This window comes from Peromyscus maniculatus, chromosome 14, assembly GCF_049852395.1.
Source record: "Peromyscus maniculatus bairdii isolate BWxNUB_F1_BW_parent chromosome 14, HU_Pman_BW_mat_3.1, whole genome shotgun sequence".
Lineage (NCBI taxonomy): Eukaryota > Metazoa > Chordata > Mammalia > Rodentia > Cricetidae > Peromyscus > Peromyscus maniculatus.
This window is the reverse complement of record NC_134865.1, coordinates 47661472-47683791: the sequence shown is the minus strand read 5'-3', so window position 1 is coordinate 47683791 and position 22320 is coordinate 47661472. Positions and strand designations below refer to the sequence as shown.

Genomic DNA, 22320 nt, shown 5'->3' with positions numbered 1-22320 from the left:
TCCCTCCCTCCCTCCCTCCCTCCCTCCCTCCCTCCCTCCCTCCCTCCCTCCCTTTTTTCCCCAGAGACAGGCTTTCTCTGTGTAGCTTTGCACCTTTCCTGGATCTCCCTCTGTAGACCATGCTGGTCTCAAACTCACAGAGATCTGCCTGCCTCTGCCTCCCGAGTGCTGGGATTAAAGACGTGCACCACCACCACCCGGCCTCCCTCCCTCCCTCCCTCCCTCCCTCCCTCCCTCCCTCCCTCCCTCCCTCCCTTCTTTCTGTAACGTGTAGAAAACATTTGTTTGGTTTGTGTGCGCATGTGTGGTGCACAGTGGTCAGAGGACAGCTTGCAGGAATCAGTTCCCTCCTTCTACCACAGGGACTCTGGGGATCAGATTCAGGCCTTCAGAATCGGCAGTGTCTTGCGAGTACCTAACTCCCGCCTCCCCGCCCTGTCTTTTCCCTGTCTGTGAATCCTCTTGAGAGCCTTTACCTCCCAGGTGCCGGAATTAGAATGCCTGCACCATTACACATGAATTTCTTGACTCTTTCTGGTGTTCTCAAAACTGCTACTTTATATGGAGAAGGGCAGGGCAAGCACTTCTTTACTGCACTAATAGGTAGTTACAACTGTACTTTTTACTTGAAGTTTCTCTCTCTCTCTCTCTCCCTCTCCTTCCCTCCCTCCCCCTCCCCCCTCTCCTCCCTCCCTCCCTTCTTATAATGTGTGTTAGTGTTTTTGCCTGCATGTATGTCTATGTGAGGGTGTCGGATCCCCTGGAATTAGAGTTATAGACAGTTGTGAGCTGTCATGTGGGTGCTGGAAATTGAACTCTGGGGAAGCAGTCAGTGCTCTTAACCGCTGAGCCATCTTTCCAGCCCCTCTTTTTTTTTTTTTTTTTTTTTAAAATGGTTTTTTTTTTTTTTTTTTTGTTTTTCGAGACAGGGTTTCTCTGTGTAGATTTGCGCCTCTCCTGGGACTCACTTGGTAGTCCAGGCTGGCCTCGAACTCACAGAGATCCGCCTGGCTCTGCCTCCCGAGTGCTGGGATTAAAGGCGTGCGCCACCACTGCCCGGCTAAAAATGGTTTTTAAAGACAGGGTTTCTCTGTGTAGCATTGGTTGTCCTGGAACTTGCTTGAAGTCTTAATGATCATAAAATGTATTGACAGTTTTAAGTAACAAAGTATTGCCTATTTTAATAATTGAAATATTTTTATATAGTTTATAAAGAAAAGTAGCAAACTTCTATTTCTTCCTTCTTCAAATCCATAGTCCCATACCCTAGATATAGTGGTATTGTATTCATCGTCTAGCTGTTTGCATGTATTTACCCCCAAATTTCTAATTAGTAGGTTTACATTACTATCTCCTGATTTTTTTATTTTAGATGTTATCTATTTAATGACTTCCTATTCTCAGCATAGATGTGTGTGTGTGTGTGTGTGTGTGTGTGTGTGTGTGTGTGGTGTGTGTGTGTGTGTCAGGGTGAGTGCACATGATTTTTTCCTCTGCCAGTCCATTGTAGTTGTAGCATATATAACTAAATCAAAGCATACTGTTTGTATTTGAATGGACTCTGTGTGTGCAGGAGTGTGTGTGTGCGCGGCCATGTTTATACCCTAGGCACAGTAACTGCTTTTCTTTTTATTGTGGAGTTTGATTTGTTGTGCTTGTTTTAGGGTGAGGTTAGCTCTTTTTTTTTTTTTTTTGGTAGACCAGGCTGGCCTCATTCACCTAGATCCATCTTCCTCTGCCTCCCGAATGCTGGGTGAGACTAAAGGCATGTTCCACCACTCCCAACTCATGTTTCTTTTTAAAATATTTTAGTTTATTGAGAATTTGCTTGTGCTTTGATCATATTCACACCTCAGTTCCTCCCAGATCCCTTCCCCATCCACCCAACTTTGTGTTCATCTAAAAAAAAAGAAATTAAAACAATTTGATAATAAGGATTTATTTTTCTATTTCTTTATGTATATGTGTCCTTGTATGTGAATATGTTTGTGAGCTCCTGCACAGGCCAGTAGAGGCCCTGAGCTCCCTGACCAAACCTGCGTCCTCTAGAAGAGTACAAGCTCTAACCACTAAGCCATCTCGGAAAAGCTCCCTGTCCCACTTTTTAACATAAAGACCAACTGGTGCTGCCCACACATCCTTGGATGTGTGTCTCCCACTGACACGTGGTCACTCACCACCTTCAGAGAAAGCTAACTTCCTCGGCCAGCATGGAGCTTTTTGAACCCTAAGCTTAGCACTTGTCGAGGGGTTCACCTAGTTTTTCCCTCTGTGTTGGTCACACAGTGACCTCTGTGACACACACACACACTCACACACTCACACACAGTTTTCTCTTTCTTCTTCTTTGGAGGCCTGCTTCCTTGAAGTCATGCTCATCCTCTTCTGCTCTGTACTGTTGCTTCCCTAACTGTACCCACAGTGATCATTCCGAGACCCCCCTTTGTCAGTATTGGGGACATGTGTTTGTTCACTTAACTTTCTCTCATTTGCTAGAACTTACCCTCTTGATGTTTCCTAAGAAAGCATGAATGAGTTGTAAATTTTTGGAGATTATATGTCTGAAAAAAATATATATATACAGGCATACATTTAACCACTCACATTTTGGCTAGGTATAAACCTGTGTGGTTTTGGTAATCTGTCCTGAGATGTTTAAGGAATTGCTTCCCTGACTTCTGGCTTCTAGCGCTGGTAGTGAGAAAATGAGCCTATGTTGTCCTGTTCAGAGACCCGGAAGCTTTTGCGATCTTTGTCTTTAACTTCAGAAGTTTCTATGTGCCCTGTGCACAGCACTTGATGAGATGTATTTCTGGAGGAACACATCCATGCCTTCCCTGCCCCACAGTCCCTTGGGACAATTGCACTGAGTTCTTCTGGATATTCCTCCTTTCTGTCGTCCGTCTTTCTGGATGGATTGGTTGCCCCCGTCTCTGCTCCCGACCCGTTGTTGTCCAGTGCTCTCTGCCCGCCCTTTGACCCTGCTCACTTACTCAGTGTTATCGTCCTTCTGCCAACATTTCTATTTTCATCACATTTTGAGTTCCCAAAAGCTCTTTTTGTGATTTTTTTCATCTGGTATAGCATTGTTTGTTTGTTTCAGGAACCTAGTATCTCTGAGAATGTTCAACTCTTCTTTTTTTTGCAAGTTTTTCCTATTCCTTGCATTTTTCTTCTGAGTTGTTCCTTTTGGTAGAATGTCTGCTGATTCTTCATAATAATCATCATTACCTGCTCATCTATCCAGACCCACTTACTGTCTGTACTTGTAGGTTGTGTGCGCATGTACAGGTTGGATTTGCAGCTGTGATCCTCGGCAGGTGGTGCTCACAGAAGGGTAATGGAGCAGGGCCTTGTCAGCTCACCGAGAACCCCTGGGCATTACTATGCCTCTAGGTCTTTCTTCAGGATCCCAGTGTCCCCCAGAAGAGACCTAGATCTGTTTTATTCCAAATTGGGAGCTTAGAGACAGCACTGGCTAAGGACTCATTAAATAGGCGGGATTTTATTGAACCCTGTTACTTCAGTAATGCTTTGTTTAGCGCTATTTGATATCTGAGACTAGACACTTGCTGGTGTTCTCTGGCCTTAGACCGGAAGTCTTTAGTACTCTGCACAGAGGTGCAGAGGGTATGACTCCTTCAGACTTTGAAGCTGCTCTGGTCGGTGCTTCTCATATCCGAGTCATCAAATCTAGCGCATGCCTTCCATTCTTAAGCCCTGAAGTGTCTCTGCTGGGAACTGGCACCTTGTTAGCGTTCCTCCCTGCCGGAGGGATGGAGAATGCTGAGTGAGTGAGCAGGAGGAAACTCAATGGGGCTCGGTACTTTTTGTCCTTTTCCCAAGCTGGGAGACCCACACAAGCCTGCCAAGTCTGATCTGTCCTCCAGGCCCCTCTGCTGTGGGTGGAGGATGGGGTGGGTGGGGGTGGGGTATTTATAGTCTCAGTCTTTGACTGTCACTGCAGTGAGGTTGTAAGAAGAGGGTCGAGCCCTCCATGCCCGACAGGAAGGCCATCACTGTCCTCTCCTTGTTCATTGTAGATTTAACTGTGGATTTATTCGTTTGAAGGTTCGAAGAAGAGCTTTCAGCTAAGTCTTCACAGTTTATCTCTGTTCGTCTCAGGGAAGCCTTTTCTTAAAGCTTGGACTCAGCATGTTGACATGTCTGTCTGTCTTTGCTTTCTAAGCAATTTGGAAACTCCTGATTTTCTCTGACAAGTGGCCTGTGATATTGGAGGTGTCATGATCTATGAATATGTTTGGTATACGTGTTGGGTTTTGGAAGTGAGAACTCGTCTTCCTCCCTCCCCCTTTAAAGGTAATGGCCTTCATGCTCCCCATCATAAGGCTGTAGGAGCGTGTTCGGGCTAACAGGAAGCAGCTGCACTTCCAGGCTCATCCTTCTTTGTTGCAGAGGACGATACATTTAAGTCAGGGTCCTTACTTAGGTATTTTTTTTTTCCGAGAACCTAATGAAATATTTAGTTAAATAATCTTTGTTTAATTATACAGTGTTAAACTCTTCAGATTAGCACTACAGAAGCTCAGTTGATTCAAGTTTTGCTAACATCCCACCCCCGCAAACCTCTTCTTATATTGGTTGCATATTACTCATTAAGCCCTTTTGCACCACTTAAAGTAGAAACTAGATTAAAAAATAGAACTTAAAAAGGTTAATAATTTCCATAAACAAGGACTGGAATGCAATAGATGGTTAGATATCTTGTGTAATTCTGAATATCTCTTACATAAAGAGATAGATAATGAGTGCATACCTTCTCTCTTCTTTCTGGCCTGTTAAGGCCGCATGTTTTTCTTTTGGAAGTAGAATGTTCTCCTGTGCAAGTCAATTGTTAACTCACTGGTTGCCTCCCAGAGTTAGCTGGAAGTTGTTCAGCACTCTGTGTGCCCAGAAGCAAGGACATCCATGGCGTGAGGAAAGGTCTCAGCACATACTTGTTTATTTTATTGCTAAATGGGCAGCGATATGACAGTTATTGCTAACAGTGTTATCTGCCGGTTAGGCTGCTGCCTTCCACACCCCACAGTCCCTTGGGAAAATCACACTGGTTTGGGTGTGCTATAAGTGATCCTGGCAGTTTGGACAAATGATATGGAGCCTTTAAGATATAGAGACTTGTAGGAGGACCTTAGGTCATTTGGGGCATACTCTTGGAAGGGATTATAAGATACAAGTCTGTCTTTTTCCCTCTGTTCCTGGTTGGAGTTGTAATATAATCACTTCCTTGTCATCGTGTAATTGATGACCCCTTATCGGTGTCGTCAAGGGCAGTCCTGGCTGTGAAGCTATGTATGCCATTTGAACATTTAGCCTTCAAAATTGAGATGGAAAAACCACCCAAAAACAGAACATTCTTTTTCATAAGTAGTTCGTGTTAAGTGCTTTGTTATAGTGACAAAAAGCTGATTGATACGGACACTTGTCCCAGTTCTTTGGTGTGTGTATTTGGCAGGGGTGTGGATATCACTTTCCTTAGAAGCCTTCTCTGTCACTGTATTTCTTCCAAATAGAGTAGATAGATCCATTATGCATTTGTACAACATCTTGAACTACTTATGCTCTTTGTTTATTTTTATCCACCGATAGACTAGACTCTGAAAGGAGATTACGTCTGACTTGCACATCACTATATCCCTGGCACCTCCTTGCCCATTTGTTGGCTCTTACTATACACTAATAAATATTTACTCAAAATCCTCCAAGGAGAACAAACAGGACAGATGATAGATAGATGGTAAGCACTGTAAAGCCAAACTTGTGGACTGTCTCACTGTCCATTTTAGAAGACTGTCCTTCAATTTTTGCTTCCTGCCATATTTGAAGGGACTTTAGTTTTAATTAATTTTGCCCAGAACTGTCTTTTGTAAAACAAAAGACATGTCCATTTGATTATTGTCCCCTCAGCCTCACATCTCCATCACTTGGACTCATGTATGAATAAGTATCTATAGTCATGTATGCATAAACACATACACATACAGCCTTTTGTGAGGATTTATTTACATGCTGAGTTGGTTTATTGCAATGGTGATGAACGTATTAGAAATAAATAACATTCAGGAGCGCTTCCAAGTTTCATTATCATTTTTACAAAATAGCAGATTATAATTATAATTTATGTAACATAAAGTTACCCATTTGAAGTTTACAATTTAGTAGTCTACATCTGTATGTTTAAATGTATGTATGGGGGTGGATGCATATTCAAGTGTGTGTACACATGTATGTTCATGCATATGGAGGCCAGGGATCAGTCATTTCTTGGGTGCCATTCACCTGTTTGCTTTGAGACAGTGCCTGTCACTGGCCTGAAGCTCACTACTGGCTGGCCAGCGAGCTCCATGTGTCCTTCTGTCTCTCCTCCCAGTGCTGGATTAGAAGCATGTGCCACCTGGTTATTTATGTGGCTTCTAGAAGTTGACCTCAGGTCCCTTATCTCCCCAGCCTTCCAATTCAGCAATTTTAAACAGACTTTCAGGACTGTGCAACCATCCCTGCTATAGTTACAGGATATTGTATCATCTCCCGAGGAAATCGAAACTCATTCTTAGATCTGTTCTGAGTATTTCATATAAACAGAGCCGTGCATCTTGTGCCCTTGTGTTTGATTTCTTTATCACAGTGCTTGGCCGTCTCATCTGTATGGTGATAATAGGAGGATTCTCAGCACTCCATTCTCGTTAGGGGCAGTGTTCCTCCTCCCCTCTGTTGATGGGCATTGTGTTTCTAACTTTCTGTTTTCAGTATTGCTTCTGTGAACAAGTGTGTGCAGCTTTTCATACTGTCAGTCGCTGGTCTGCATGTATGCTTTCTATACTATTCATCATTTACTTGGGAGTGAAGTTGTTTAGAAGGATGGACCTGTGAACTACCAGACTGCCTTCCTCCGACTGCATCATTTCACATCCTTGTTAACAGTAGATGAAGGTTCCCCAGTATCTTCACCAACATTTTTCTTGTCCTTCTCTCCTTTTGAGGCAACATCAGATGAGTTCTGTCTTCCTTTGGTTTGTGTTTGCATGGTTAATGAAATCGAGCCCTTTCCCATGTATTCATTTGCCATGTCTATGTCGTCTTTGGGATATATCTTTTCCAACATCCTTTGTCATTTTTAAGTTGAGTTGTTTTCATTTTCTCAGAATTTTTTTTTGTTTTTATTAGCATATATTATTTAAACACAAGAGTGGGCTTCATTATTACATGTTCATATGCATATATAATTATATATATATTTCTAGACAGGGTTTCTCTATGTAGCCCTGGCTGTCCTGGAACTCACTCTATAGACCAGGCGGTCCCTGAACTCACAGAGATCTGCCTGCCTCTGCCTCCTGAGTGCTGGAATTAAAGGCGTGTGCCACCACTGCCCGGCTCATACATTATTATTTTGACACCCCCTGCGCGTCCCCCCCCCCATCGCCTTCTTCTGTCTCTTTTCCACTTCTGGGTGTCTTGTTCTTCTCAGCTAGCTCCCCTTCTCCCTTTCTTCTTTTGGGGCTAGCTCAGTGAGCTTAATTAGGATTGCTTACAGGATTTGATTACCTTATCAGTAGCTATCCCATTAAAGAAAATATCTTTCCTTCCCCCAGCAACCCTAAACTGCCTGTCCATCCTCAAGAAGGCCCCGTGAGCCTCTCCTCCTTTACCTACTATTATCTTCCCAATGGAATTGTGCTGTTATTGAGATTTAATAGTTCATTATGTATTGTAGATACTACTAGCCTTTTCTACACATATTTTCTTTTATTTCTGTAACTTATCTTTTTACTGTCTTTAAAGCACAGATGTTTTAATTTAGTTTTTTTCTTTTTCTCTTTTTTTTGTTTATACATTTCTTTCAGAGGTTAAAAAAACCACTTGATTTGGAATTGTGAAGATGTATTGTTTGTCATGTACTCTTGTCTTTAGGTGGATTACCCGTTTTGAGTCCATTTGAATTGGTAGTCTGAGCTAGAAGTCTGACTTACTGTTTCGTATGTGTCTGTCTGGTTGTCCCAGCACTTTCAGTTGAAGACTATTTCTTTTCATACTGGGATGTCTTGGCATCCCACGGAACCAATTGAGCATGAATTTGAAAGTTTGCTTTTGGACTTTTATCTCTATTCTGTTCGTGTATCTATCACATATCAGCAGCATGCCCTTGATTACTGTAGCTTTTTTGTTGAACTTTTGCACGGAGAAATGTGAGTCCTCCGAGTCCTCTTACTACCAAGATTGCTTTGGCTCTTTGAGGTGACTTGTATTTCCATATATATTTTCAAATCAACTGATTTTTGTTGTTGTTGGCTGTTTGACACCAGATTTCATGTAGCTATCTTTAAACTCAACTTCAAGATCCTCTAGCCTCAGCTTCCTAAGTGCTGGGATTGTAGGCATGCTCGCTGTTCCGGTAACACCTCCCCCCATTGGTGTTTGAGCACAGGCTTTGTGCACGATGCTCCCCCATTGAGCTCTATTCCTGTCTCTTCAACTAATGCAGCGCTGCAGAAACAAGGCCCCGTAGTCCTTACAGGGTTGGGTTGGATATCAGGACTCTGTGGCTGAAATGATAAATGATCCAGAACCGAAAGCATGCTACTCACACATGCAGGCGTAGCACATGTTTACTTCGAGCATGTCCACCCTGAGCACACTTGTGTAACCACTCAGACTAGCAAGAACATTGCCTGGGGTCATTGGGAATTTCAGTGTTTGCTTTGAGTTGGATTACTTTGTCTTCCTGGGCATTTTGGTAGAGCTGAGTGGCTTAATTGGAACATAAGCCCAGGAGTTAGTGACATACAGTGTTCAAGGTCACAGACTTACAGCATTGACTTTCTGGGTTCAAATCCCAGTCCTACCGCTTCTCATTCTGACATCACCAGCAAGTTGATTAAGCTTTCTGTGCCCCAGTTTGCTCCTCTGGAAGGTGAGGATAAAACCACCTCACAGAAGGATTGACCTGTGTAGATTGCTTAGAAAATGGTCTGTTGATCATGTGAGCACTACTTTGGCCATTCCTGTTACGGCTCCTGTAGCATGCATCTCTTCCCTGGGTGTACAGCCTTTGACTCAGTGTCGCTGGCTTCCCAAAGACTGCTGTTGAACTGGGCGTAATGGTTATTTAGTAGCTTTCTGAAGAGGGAAGGGAACAGCGAGATTATAAATGATGGACGATAGAATTTCTAAATCCTTTACTAAACTGTCCTGACAGCTTTTTACCTTCATTTACAACAGCTTCTGGAGCTATTTGACAGTGAAGACCCCCGAGAACGGGACTATTTAAAAACAGTTTTGCACAGGATTTACGGCAAGTTTCTCGGGCTTAGAGCATTTATCCGAAAACAAATTAACAATATTTTTCTAAGGTGAGTGGATGGTGGGCAAGCAAGAGAACACACACAGTGATGGTTTGCACTGTGGAGTAAACCTCCAGGAGTTGAAGGAGACGTGCTGACATTTTCCCCACTCCCCTCCTCTCCCTCTTCTCTCCTCAGGTTTGTTTATGAAACAGAACACTTCAATGGTGTAGCTGAACTGCTGGAAATATTAGGAAGGTAAGCGTTTGCAATGAATTGTGGATTTCGGTGAGGCTCATTCTGCAGGTCATGTCCAGGTGGCAGAGGGCAGTGACGACTTGGATTTCTTGCTCCAAGTACCTTGGGTCTCTCTCCTTTGTGCTTAGCCCATTTCCCCACCTCTGTTCCGTTGTCCACAATTACATATTGTTAACTACCCCACAATGACCAGAAAGAGCTCACAGCTTACTCAGGGACTGTGTGTCTAATTGGGTGTCAGGCCAGTGACAGCAAAGCGTCTCATTTGTTACCTGTCCTTTCTCGTATCTGTTGAAAGCAGATTTATAATCAGTTGGAAAGATTGTGTGCCCAGATGTGGAGTTCTAGGCAGCTGCTGCTCTCAGAGGAGGAGCCAGACAGCTGTTGTGAGGGGTTCTGAGCTCACGGAGCTGGACGGTGATGGCTTAGTCTCCTCCTTAGAGGAGAAAAGGAAGTGTGGTCTCCCTGCTTCCTCTCAGTGACCTCCCAAGGCTGGGCAGAGGCTTCAAGAATGAAGAGAATGGTGTCTGGAGACGGCAGGGGTGTTTGAAGAGCAGGCCAGGGAGCTGGTGCTGTCTGGAGGCAGAAGGCCTGTGTTGGAAGAGCAAGTTAGCAGGGTGCGCGGCTAGACGGAGGAGCAGGGGGGGCAGAGGTTCGGGCCACTGTCTGCCTGTTTGTGAAAACACAGTGTCCTCTGCTGGGTGTTCACCATCAAATTCTCTTCTGTTTAAAACTCCTACTTAAGAAATGATCTCTGTTGAAGTAACGAAAAAGTCTTGACTGTCAGTGGTGGGAGGGTTGACTATGTTTTTATGGACAAATATAAACGAAGAGTTTGCCAGCTCATAACAGCAGCTTGTCTGGGTTCAGTGTGTGGGACGGCATTGCTAACCTGTCTCCTCTTTTCCTAGTATTATCAATGGCTTCGCTTTACCACTGAAGGCAGAGCACAAACAGTTCCTGGTCAAAGTGTTGATCCCTCTGCACACCGTCAGGAGCCTGTCACTCTTCCATGCCCAGGTAGGACTTGAAATAAAAGCTTTTGCGGAGACAAAGTCTTCCTTTGTAGCCAAGGCTGGCTGTGAACCTGCAGTCTGCCAGCCTCTTCCTCCTGGGTGCTGGGATCCCAAGGGTGAGCCACCACACCTGGCTTACAGTACATACAGCTTGTTGTTTTTGGTTTGTCAAGGCGGGTTTCTCTGTAGCTTTGGAGCCTTTCCTGGATCTCACTCTGTAGCCCAGGCTGGCCTGAATCTCAAGAAATCCGCCTGCCTCTGCCTCCCGAGTGCTGGGATTAAAAGCGTGCGCCACCACTGCCTGGCGAGTACAGCTTTTGAAACAAAATGAAGTTTGTAGACTTCATGTTTCGCAGGATATTGTTTTTCCTTTAAAAAAGAAAAAAGAAAAGTGTGTTAAGGATTAAAAATTCTCCCCGAGGAAAATAGTAAAGTATGCATTTTTTTTTACACACAGTAGAATCACGGAACTATTTTAAAGGTAGGAATGAACTTTGTTCCATCTTATTTCTTTTTTTTCTTTTTCTTTTCTTTTTTTCCAAGACAGGGTTTCTCTGTGTACCGTCTTATTTCGTAGCAGACTTCTATGTACACAGGGCTGCCTGCTGCAAAGATTGCCCGGAGTAGAATATGTGTAAATGTAAAGAGTATGAGAACGTAATAGGATGCGGTAACCCGGGGCCTTCCCCAGGGAACTGACTGTTCTTGAACACTGGGTCCTGACTCACTCTGCCCTGGGCTGTCAGTTGCCCTTTGCCCCTCCTCTGCTTTACCAACTTTGAATTTTGCACACACACAGTAGACACTTTCACAAATAAGCACGTCTACCAGTGTTTTCACATCTTCCTTTTTATAAATCCTTCATTACTTTGAGAATCAGATCTTGAGGGTGTGGTGCCTCGTACCTTGTGATCTTAACACTTATGAGACTGAGTCAGGATGATTGCCTTCAGATTGGGGCTGGCATTGGCAATAGTGAGTTGTCTCAGAACCAAACAGATACGTCCATAAAAGGAGCAGTGATGATACTCAGAGCCTGTGTCGTCCTCACTGACTCTGTCCTGAACACCGGCACTGCATGGAAGCATGCCACTGGAGGACAGAATTGATCTAGTGATATTTTTAATGTTAGTTTTGTGAGCCTCTGGCTCCCTTCTCTTTGGAGTTTGCACTAAAATGTAACACATTTTTCTAAGTAGTGTTCCTTCTTAAATGTGGAACTCTGTATTTTGAAGAAAAAATTAGTCCATATGTTCCAGATTTAGCACATCATCAAACTGCTGGTGTTTTAAGAGGGTAGGTTTCCTGTTCAGGAATCTTTCTGAGCCCTTCTTTTTAGTCTCTGCCATGGGATATAACATTTCATGGTTATATGAAAGCATTCCTGTTGAGACTGGGAGCACTCCCCAGATCCTGGCCTTGGCAGGTCGAACCTTTGGTCTATTTGGGAAACCATTTTTTTCAGGTTTCCTTGTAGGCAGTTGCCTGGGATTTTTAGAAAGTGTTGTCTTCCCCACAGAAAGTAAAACCCAGACCTTGAGATGTAAATGGACTGTGAATGTAAAGGAGATCCTCTCAGACTGCACGGAATGAGGTGTTTCAGTGGCTTTCCATTAGCCTCAGAAATCTTAGCACTCTTTTAAGAAAAAAATCCCTCCTGGGCCTTGTTACCCTGTCACTAACTTGAAGATACGGCTTCTAGCTCTAGTCCCTGCCATGCAGGAAACTAGGGCAGGAGAATCATTTTGACTCAGGAGTTCAAGACCAGCCTGGGTAACATAGCTGGATCCCAATTCTAAAGAAACAAAATTTAAAAGCCTTGTTTTTCATGAGGGTTTAAATGAAGTGATTGTAATGTTAAGACCAGCGTCTGGATGCTGTTGAGGCGTGTTGGTGCTGTGTGCTTTCAGCCTTTGCAGTGTGGATTTAACTCTGTCCTCCTTCCTTCTTGTTCAGCTGGCGTATTGTATAGTACAGTTTCTGGAGAAAGATCCTTCACTCACAGAACCAGTAAGCCATTTCTTTCTTTCCATAACGTGAAAATACTTAAGAAATTTTTTTTTATTAAAATCATGTGAAATATTAAATGTCTCTTGTTTTTTTCTCCTTTTCCTTTTTAGGTTATTAGGGGGTTAATGAAATTTTGGCCTAAAACATGCAGTCAAAAAGAGGTAAATACTTAACATCAGAAAATGCCAGTAATGAAGGAAGTGCTTTGCCGAGTGCTCAGTGGCTAAGCATGCACGGGCACATGCCTCATCTAAAGCTAGCTTTGTAGTTCTGCGGCAGTCAGTGTTCTCCTTTTGACTGGCGGTAACAGCGAGGCTTCTGGCCGTTAAGTAGCACACCTGAGCACCCCGAGTAAGAGCTTGCCAGTAGGCTAGAGCCTGCCTCCTGAACTCTGAGCCCTGGGCTCCTGCCACTGTGACCCCTGGCCACGCCCCACTGTGTGTCCAGTTATTGGCTCCATTGATGCCACTTCATAGTGACTCTGCATAGCATGGAAGCCTGTTCCAGTCCCCAGGGCTTACTGTGTGCAGTCTCATAATACACAGCAGCCCTTAAATTGTCATGCCTGGAGTGAGGTGCCATGCAGTCACCTCAACAGGATGTCCTGCTCTGCGTGTGTGTAGGGAGGAGTCAATCCACAGGTAGTAGCTTGAAGGTAGCCTAACTGTCTCCACCCCAGATCTGAAGCCCTCTCCTTCTGGCCTGGAAGCAGAGGCCACCTGTTAGCTTTATGTCCCAAGAGAACGGACATGTCTTGGTAAAGGACAAGGCGTATGGAAAGAGCCTCTCCCTCACATCAGCTGTGGTCCTAACAGCACTCTACAGCCTCAGGAGGTTACCCCACTCTACAGTCTCAGGTTACCCCACTCTACAGCCTCAGGAGGTTACCCCACTCTACAGTCTCAGGTTACCCCACTCTACAGCCTCAGGAGGTTACCCCACTCTACAGTCTCAGGTTACCCCACTCTACAGCCTCAGGTTACCCCACTCTACAGTCTCAGGTTACCCCACTCTACAGCCTCAGGTTACCCCACTCTACAGCCTCAGGTTACCCCACTCTACAGTCTCAGGTTACCCCACTCTACAGCCTCAGGTTACCCCACTCTACAGCCTCAGGAGGTTACCCCACTCTACAGCCTCAGGTTACCCCACTCTACAGCCTCAGGTTACCCCACTCTACAGCCTCAGGTTACCCCACTCTACAGTCTCAGGTTACCCCACTCTACAGTCTCAGGTTACCCACTCTACAGCCTCAGGTTACCCCACTCTACAGCCTCAGGTTACCCCACTCTACAGTCTCAGGTTACCCACTCTACAGTCTCAGGAAGATACCCCATATCTTGACAGCATGGGTAAAGGGAATCCCTGTGTCACTGTATCAGCACCTTGAGATAGGAAAGAAGCATCATTCTTCATATTTTAATTGCCTACTTAGCTTTTCCCAATGTTATTTTTCATGAATAAATAGGTAACTGGTTTTTATTTGTTGTTTTTCCATTCTATTTATACAACTGTCTAAATCTATTTATCTTGCTCCATTGTGTGATCTTCAAGCTTTCTTTTGCATACAGCCCCGAGGCCATGAGATTCACTGTGCTCTAGAGAGAGGGGAGCGGGAGAGGGAGAGTGTGTACACGTGTGGGCATATAACATAGAAAACTGGTCAGTGTGTGCTGATGTGGTTAATGTGGTACTTTAACATGAGTGAGTTTGCTGTTTGTCCCAGACTTGAGAGCGCAGCAGAGTGACAGCTGCTTGCTGAGTGACTGTGTGTCCTTCTGTGGTGGTGTGTCCGTCTGTGGTGGTGTGTCCTTCTGTGGTGGTGTGGACTAATACACATTTGTTCAGGAACGTCAGCCATTATTTTAAAAAGTGGGATCAGGTGGGGTGTTATATATCTGGGTTGCTAGCAGCAGGCAGAGTCCCAAAGGCCTGAAGAGGGAGAGGCCAGTTTCCCTGGGGCCCTGGGGCCCTGGGGCCTCCATGTAGTTAAATTCTCAGTGCTGGCTGTCAGTAGTTTACTTTAACAGAATACCCTGTGCCAAATGATACGTTCTTTGTGTGTATGGGGGAGGGTGGCTTTGCACATGGAGGCCAGAGAAGGACTTGCTGTAGATCTTGGAGCTAGGCTGGCAGTCAGCAAACCCTGCAGATCCTCCTGTCTCTGCACCCCATGGCACGGGGGGTTATAGGCATGCTTATGGCCTGCCTGCCTTTTTATGTGGGGACTGGAGATTTGAACTCAGGTTCTCATGCTTTCATAGCAAGTACTCTTACCCACTGAGCCATCCTCCCAGGCCAAAATGAAGAGAATAATGTCTGGTTCTTCTTTCTTACCCTTTTTTTTTTTTTTTTTTGCTTTATGTGTACATTTTTCATAAAATTGATCATGTGGAATTTTTAGTGATGGACCTCATTTTGTGTTTTGCTTCTATTTATAGGTCATGTTCCTTGGGGAGCTGGAAGAAATCTTGGATGTGATTGAACCGTCACAATTTGTTAAAATCCAAGAACCTTTGTTTAAACAAATTGCCAAGTGTGTTTCTAGCCCCCATTTTCAGGTTAGTAGTAAACAGAACATGAGCCAGAGCGGTGTGTACCATGTGAACCCATTTGGCTAAACTTGGTTTATGTTGAAAAAATAAAACCATCTAGCTCCTTTTTCTCTCTTTTTTTAAAGTATGTGTATATAAGTATGTATACATGAGTGCACTGCCCACAGGGGCCAGAGGTGTCTCAGATCCCCCTGTAGCTGGGGTTATAGGTGGCTGTGAGGTGCCTAGTGTGGGGGTGGGAACTGAACTTGGGTCCTCTGCAAGAGGCAGTCAGTCCACTCTCTAAGCGTCTCAGCCATCTCTCCAGCTACTTTGTTTTCGTGTGGGATTTTCTCACAGGAGAACAGTACCGTTAACACAGTTACCGGACGGTGAGCACCTGCCCCAACAGGCTCTGTCTCTTAACTTCAGTTCCCATAATGCTTTGCAAAAAGTAATGATGGGAACGCAGAGCTGAGGGCAGTAAAATGACGTAACGTGAGTAAATTAAAGGAAGTGAGCTGCTAGTTTCTCCAGTGTCTGAGAAGGAGTATTTGGTGATCCTTAGGAGGAGAAGAGCAGCTGAATGTCATCCTAGGACGGTCTTTCCCACTGTTTTGATAACAAGGCTCTGCATGCCTTGCTCATGACCTTCCCATGGCCTACTCTGCCTCCTTGTGGCTGTTGGAGGCGAGCACAGGGAAGGTGCGCCTGGATGTGTGCTTTCAAGGAGGTCCCGGCGGCGGGGGCGGGGGCAGTGCTGTGGAAAGCACACAGGAGAGAGGGGGCCAGAGTTGAACACGGTGCTTTATTTTTCCTGGTGGCTGTGTCCCCGAAAGTGTGTCACCGAAAGTCCACCATACAACCTAGCAGACTCAAGTACTTCCCGTCGTTTCAAGATAGTGTTGAACAGCGTAGAAGCACACTTCTAACTTGATGGTGGACGGCCCTGGAAGCTGTCCAGGAGAGGCCTTGGCTGTTACTGTTTTCACTAAAGACATGTTAGTATAGTAAGCTAGTGCTTATACCACACAGAACAAAAGGGAAAAGTAGCTGGAACACCTTCTGTGGAGTGTCCAGTCTGGATGCAAGTAGAGAAGTTCAGAACAGTGCACAGCACAGTATAGCACAGTATAGCACGGTATAGTATAATATAGTATAGCACAGTATAGTATAGTATAGTACAGCATAGTATAGTATAGTATAGCATAGCATAGCACAGTATAGCACAGTATAGTATAGTATAGTATAGTACATTATAGTATAGTATAGTATAGTATAGCACAGTATAGTATAGTATAGTACATTATAGTATAGTATAGCACAGTATAGTATAGTATAGTACATTATAGTATAGTATAGCACAGTATAGTATAGTATAGTACATTATAGTATAGTATAGTATAGTATAGCACAGTATAGTATAGTATAGTACATTATAGTATAGTATAGTATAGCACAGTATAGTATGGTATGGTATGGTATGGTATGGTATGGTATGGTATAGCACAGTATAGTATAGCATAGCATAGCATAGCATAGCATAGCATAGCATAGCATAGCATAGCATAGCATAGCATAGGAAATGTGTAGTACTCAGACATGGAGTGTTTAGTTTCCTACTTTCACTAGGCTCTTTGCCGTAGTGGAGGCCAAGGTTCTTTTACAAAGAACATGGCAAGAGAGGCTTCCATGACACTCAAAGCTTAGGAAGAAAGGTAGTTTGTTAGATGGATAGTCGAGCATTGCCTCGTCCTTGTAAGAAGAAGAGCAGGGAAGGAGTGGGGAAACACTGTTTTGTAACACAGTGCTCCAGACCAAGCAGTTTAACAGCAGAGATTGAGTTCCTCACCGTCCTGGAGACAAGAGTCTGGTGTCCTGCTTGGTTTCTGGCATGCACACGGCCTCTGCCATGATCTGATGTAGCCCCTGTGCATGTGTGTGCAGATTGTCCATTCTGCTCGGCAGCCCCAGTCACAGTTTACATCGACTAGAACCACAGGTGCTCCTTTTCCCGGCAGCTTATCAGCTCTTTAGGGACAGCAGGGGAGAATTAAGAGCTGGCTCTGGGTCCGCCACTTGCTAGCCATGCGACCTTGAGCTTATCTATCACCTGACTCTCAAAGTCCTCATTTATAAAATCGGAATAACGGCACCGACTCCATTAGTTACAAGGTTCGAGAGCAATGTCGTGAGTGGACCCAGCACAGTGGCGATGTGTGGTAGTGGTCCTCAAAGACTGTTTCTCAGTGCTCAGCGACCAGTAGCAGGTAACTCAGCACTGTTTTGAACCTGCTGAGTGGTGTAGCTGGAAAGGTTCTAATTTCTCCGTCTGTCCAAAACATGATTTCTTAATTTACATAAATCCAAGAAGCCATTTGAGTTCAGCTCCAAGATGAGTAACTCAGGCTCACAGATCAAATTAAAAAGCATGGCAGCATGGTGGAGAGAGAACAGGAATCCATGACAATAAACAGACAACATACTCCTCTAGCCAGACACCACCTCAGAAGGCCCCACAGCTTTCCAAGTAGCACCACAAGCTGCAGACAAAGCATGAAAACATAAGCCTGGGGGCTGGAGAGGTGGCTCAGAGGTTAAGAGCACTGGCTGTTCTTCCACAGGACCCAGGTTCAATTCCCAGCAATTACATGGCAGCTCACATCTGTCTATAACTCCAGTCTTAGGGGATCTGGCACCCTCATACAGACATACGTATAGGCAAAACACTAATGCACATAAAATAAAAATAAATAAATTATTTAAAACAAAACATAAGCCTATGGGGACATTTAAGACTCAAAGTGTAACAAGACCTAAGCCAGATCAGGAGTCCTGAAAGCTGAGCTGGAAGAGAGGGTGTGTGGAGAGTAAGGATGTGTGGGGACTATACAGGGAAGAGCGAGGAAATGGATGAGAGGTGTAGACTTAAAAGAGAAGGAAGATCAACAGGTAGGGAAAAACCTTTTCCTCCCCAAACTGATGCACCACCTGGCAGCTTCCTCAGAGATCATACATCTTCACAAAATGTAAAGAGTTATTAATGTTTAATTATACTTTTGATTGAGTGATTTAAAAATAGCCTTCTAAGATACTTTTATTTGGAGATTATAACTTGTCCTCTTCTTTTCTCGAAGGTGGCAGAAAGGGCACTCTATTATTGGAATAATGAATACATCATGAGTTTGATAGAAGAAAACTCGAACGTCATCCTTCCCATCATGTTCTCCAGTCTTTATAGGATTTCCAAAGAGCACTGGAATCCGTACGTGTTCAGTTTCCTTCAGCCTCCCCTCCTCTTCTTCTACCCCTTCCCTTCCTTTTGGTCTTGTCTCCCTTCCTCCTCCTCCTCCTCCTCCTCCTCCTCCTCCTCTCTTCTTTAGGAAAATGTCTCACAGATCACCATGCACCAGGTGCTGTGCCCATTGCTAAAGGTGCACACAGGACAAGATAAAAATCCCTCCTGAAAATTTGCTGATTGGGGACTGAAAAGCAAACAGATATTTTCACAAAGTAGTGCTATTTAGTTCAAATACCTATTTACTTGAGGCTTTCTTTCTGGCCTGTCTGAAGGTCGTCAGGTATATTTGGGGAATGTACTGGTGCGCCAAAGGATGTGCATTGGCTGACAGGACTCAAATTAAATTGTTAATTTTTTCAAGGCAGTATCTTACTGTACAGACCATGCTAACCTCAAATTCATGATCCTCCTGCCTCAGCCTTCTGAGTGCTGGGGTAAGACTGTGTTTGGCTTCAGCTAGAATGCTAATGGAATTTGGTTGATGTGGGTGATAGGGCAAGCCCTTTCAGACAGGGATCCCTGTGCCGTGTAAAAAGGCACCCGGGTCTTCAAGTGTCCATCAAGTTCCAAGGCCCGTGGGCTCCGGAGGGCAAAGTCATGAGGCCTCTGGGTGAGCAGTACTAGAGATGAGGCTAGAAAAGGGAGCAAGGCCCGCATGAGCCTTCTCCAAGGGCACCATCAGGAAATACTGAGTGGCTGTAAGGAGATGGTCTGAAGAGATCTACATTTTATAGGAATATCCATTTCCTAACAGTAGCTCGGTTGTTAGATGTTGGAGAGGGACAGAATTTTACAGTTGAGGACAAGTTGAATTTAGCCCTAGGAAAGCTAAAGTATTCTATAATGAGATGCCTTTGCATGTCTATGCAATAAAGTTATGCAGCATTGAAGAATTAGTAAGTGCAATTCAGTCTATCATATCTGTCTTTTAAATTTTTGCATGGAGTTATAAAATAACATTTTCTTTCAATTTTTAACTTGTTCTATATTAATAGAACTTTGAAAAAGAGTGGTTAAGCCCTATTGTACACATTCTCCCGAGGGTCTTGAGAGCAGCTGTGGGCAATGTCAGTTACTGCCCAGTTCCAGTCTTCTCCAGGGCCACCCTGGGAAAAGACCATTCTTGAGCCTTAGCTAAGTTTCCCTTCCCACTGAGCAGAAACTGCAGTGGACACCAGACCTCCCACTAACACGTGACCTCCTTAGTAAGATTGGAGAGTTTGTTGCAAAATGGAAGCAACCTTGTATAGTTTTGAAATGGGAGACACCATTTTTTTTGCCTAGTCTGACTCTTTCAAGCTTGTCACAGAACAATCTTCACAATGACTGTACAAAGAGTGTATTCTGCTTGATAAGAGTTAGTCCCGCCTCTTGGCTTCTTAGCTGTGTAGTGTTCCATAGCCAAGGGCATCCAGCACCAGTTTGACGGTTTTCAGCATGAGTATTGGGTCAACAGAAGGGCTGAGCAGGAAGGACAGACTAATGTAACCACATTGGGACAGCATCTTGTAGGGGCTTGGTCACCTGTCTTTGAACATACATGGTTCAGATACTCATTTCTTCTAGAACAGTTTCTGACTTTAAATTATGTATGTTATTACTTTGAAAGTAATTTTTTTAACCACTTGTACTTGTTTATAGGATGTAATGCTGTGTCTTGTTGTTTCTTTGTTTTAAGATAGTCTCCGTATGTAGCCCACAGTGGCCTTGAACTCTCAATGCTCTTACCTCTTACCCCCAAGTGCTATGATTTTGGGTATATATCATCAACCTCTGTTAACTCTTGTGTGTGTGTGCACCAGCCAGCCTGAGCTATCTCCCCAACATCTGAAGCAGCTTTATTTTTATACTTGCCTTTTGTTATGCATTGGCCATAAAAAGCATGTCTACTCTGGGTACCAATAATTTGGAAGGGCAGATTTGGGTTTTAATTTTGTCATCCCTCAGGAAGATTGTAAACAGTAAAGAATTCAAATGAACTGTAGGTCCAACTGAAAGGGGATAGGAAACCAGGTGTGGTGACACATGCTCATAGTCTCAGCAAGAGGTAGGTGGAGACAGGAGTATCAGGAGTTCAAAGTCATCATCAGGTACATAATGAGGTTTAGGCTAGCTTGTGCTACGTGAATGTGGGGAAGGGATTTGTAGGGAGCAATGAGGGTAATAAGGTTGGCAGAGAGTGTAGGAGGGTTATGATGATCAGAATGCACTTTGTAAGAATATGAACTTGTCAAAGAGAAAAATTCAGGGGAAGTTTTTTATGTATATATAATAGAGGAGGAGCTAACTCGTACCAGAAATGTCCTTTTGCTTTTTGATTCAGCACCCCATTGTGAAAGACTAACCGGTCCTTTCTCTTTCTCTGCCTCGCAGGGCTATTGTGGCACTGGTGTACAACGTGTTGAAGGCCTTTATGGAAATGAACAGCACTATGTTTGACGAGCTGACAGCCACATACAAGTCAGATCGTCAGCGGTAACTTCTTAAAGCTCTTTTGTCTGCTGTGCATAAAGCTATTGAGTCCTTTCTGAACTCTTTGCTAAAGTTGTCTAGTTGCACATCAGATTATAAACAGCAGTTTATTTATTTACATATTCTATTTCTGCATGCTCAATAGCTATGTTCTCATTAATGTGCTACCAAGTAGATGGTTCTCTGATGGTCTGATTTTGATGAAGCCCGCTGCTTTTCCTCCCTTGTTTCTGTTCTACCACAGGGCGCAGAGCCTGGCACATCCCTGGTCTTTCAGGCCTGCTTCAGGGAATCATTAGGTAGTCTTCTAGGCTGACTCCTACTGCAAGCCACCCAAACTAAAATTGGGTTGACATACTTTACTCCAGCACCAAGACCAGGCACTATTTACCCAGAACTTGCTTTCTAGTCTAGAAACCAACAAATTCATTACAACTTATAAGAGTAGTGAAAAGAATATAAACTGTATTTGTCTAGTATTAGAAAACATTGAAGTGCTTAAGATTAGAATGGAGCAAAAAGTCCCATTTTATTTTCATTATATTATATAATAATAATAATGATAATAGTTAGTATTATTTCAAGGCAGGGTTTCTCTGGGTAGCCCTGGCTATCTCAGAGTTCACTTTACAGATTAGGGTGGCCCCAAACTCAGAGATCCACCAACCTCTGCCTCCCAAGTGCTAGGAATAAAGGTGTGCACCTCCATGCCCGGTTCAAGTTTTATTTTTAATCCAGTATTTTAAACTTTCTAAAAAATGTTTCCTTACTTAGGATTTCTGTTGCATCCATGGCAACTCGATAAAGGAAAGCACCTTGCTTATGTTTCAGAGGTTTAGCCCATTATCATCACGGCAGGAAGCATGGCAGCACACAGGCAGACATGGTGCTGGAGAGGTAGCTGAGAGTTCTACATCTGGGTCCCCAGGCAGCAGTCAGAGAGAGACACAGGGCCTGGTGTGAACATTTGAAACCTCAGAGTCCACCTCCAGTGACACCCTTCCTCCAACAAGGCCACACCTCTTAATAGTGCCGCTCCCTGATGACCAAGCATTCAAATCTATGAGCCTGTGGGGGCCATTGCTGTTCAAACCCCACAGATGTAATGGAGAGATTGAGAAAAGCACAGGGTTCTTAGTGGTTGGTTCTCTGGCCTGACTGATCACGAGGATGCAAATGTTGGCTCTGTAGGTCCTAAAGGGTGGACCCTAAGGAGCCCGAGTAGGACTGGGAGTGTTCATACCTGGGACTTTGCTGAACCTCACAGAAGGGTGCTTTCTGTTTTTTTTTTTTTTTTTTTTTTTTTTTTTTTTTTTTTTTTTTTTTGGCTTCTTTGCTTTGCCGTATTTAGAATGTATTAGTTGTGTTTTACTGAGGAAAAGGGCATTGAGTAGGAAGGTTTGGGAACAGAGGACCAAGGACCATGG

General features: G+C 44.0%; 1 protein-coding gene across 6 annotated transcripts in view; it reads left to right on the top strand.

Moving 5' to 3' along the window:
* Ppp2r5e (protein phosphatase 2 regulatory subunit B'epsilon) overlaps positions 1 to 22320 on the top strand; it is a 154855-nt gene that overhangs the window by 126847 nt on the left and 5688 nt on the right. For 3 of the 6 annotated variants that reach the window (XM_006973159.4, XM_006973160.4, XM_042260789.2), the window contains 8 exons: positions 9241 to 9371; positions 9501 to 9560; positions 10472 to 10580; positions 12533 to 12586; positions 12697 to 12747; positions 15028 to 15147; positions 18258 to 18385; positions 20795 to 20896. In XM_006973159.4, coding sequence (XP_006973221.1) covers positions 9241 to 9371; positions 9501 to 9560; positions 10472 to 10580; positions 12533 to 12586; positions 12697 to 12747; positions 15028 to 15147; positions 18258 to 18385; positions 20795 to 20896 — 755 coding nt within the window. The remainder of the gene's footprint in view (positions 1 to 9240; positions 9372 to 9500; positions 9561 to 10471; positions 10581 to 12532; positions 12587 to 12696; positions 12748 to 15027; positions 15148 to 18257; positions 18386 to 20794; positions 20897 to 22320) is intronic. The other 3 variants (XM_042260788.2, XM_076550882.1, XM_076550883.1) reach the window with 1 other exon arrangement.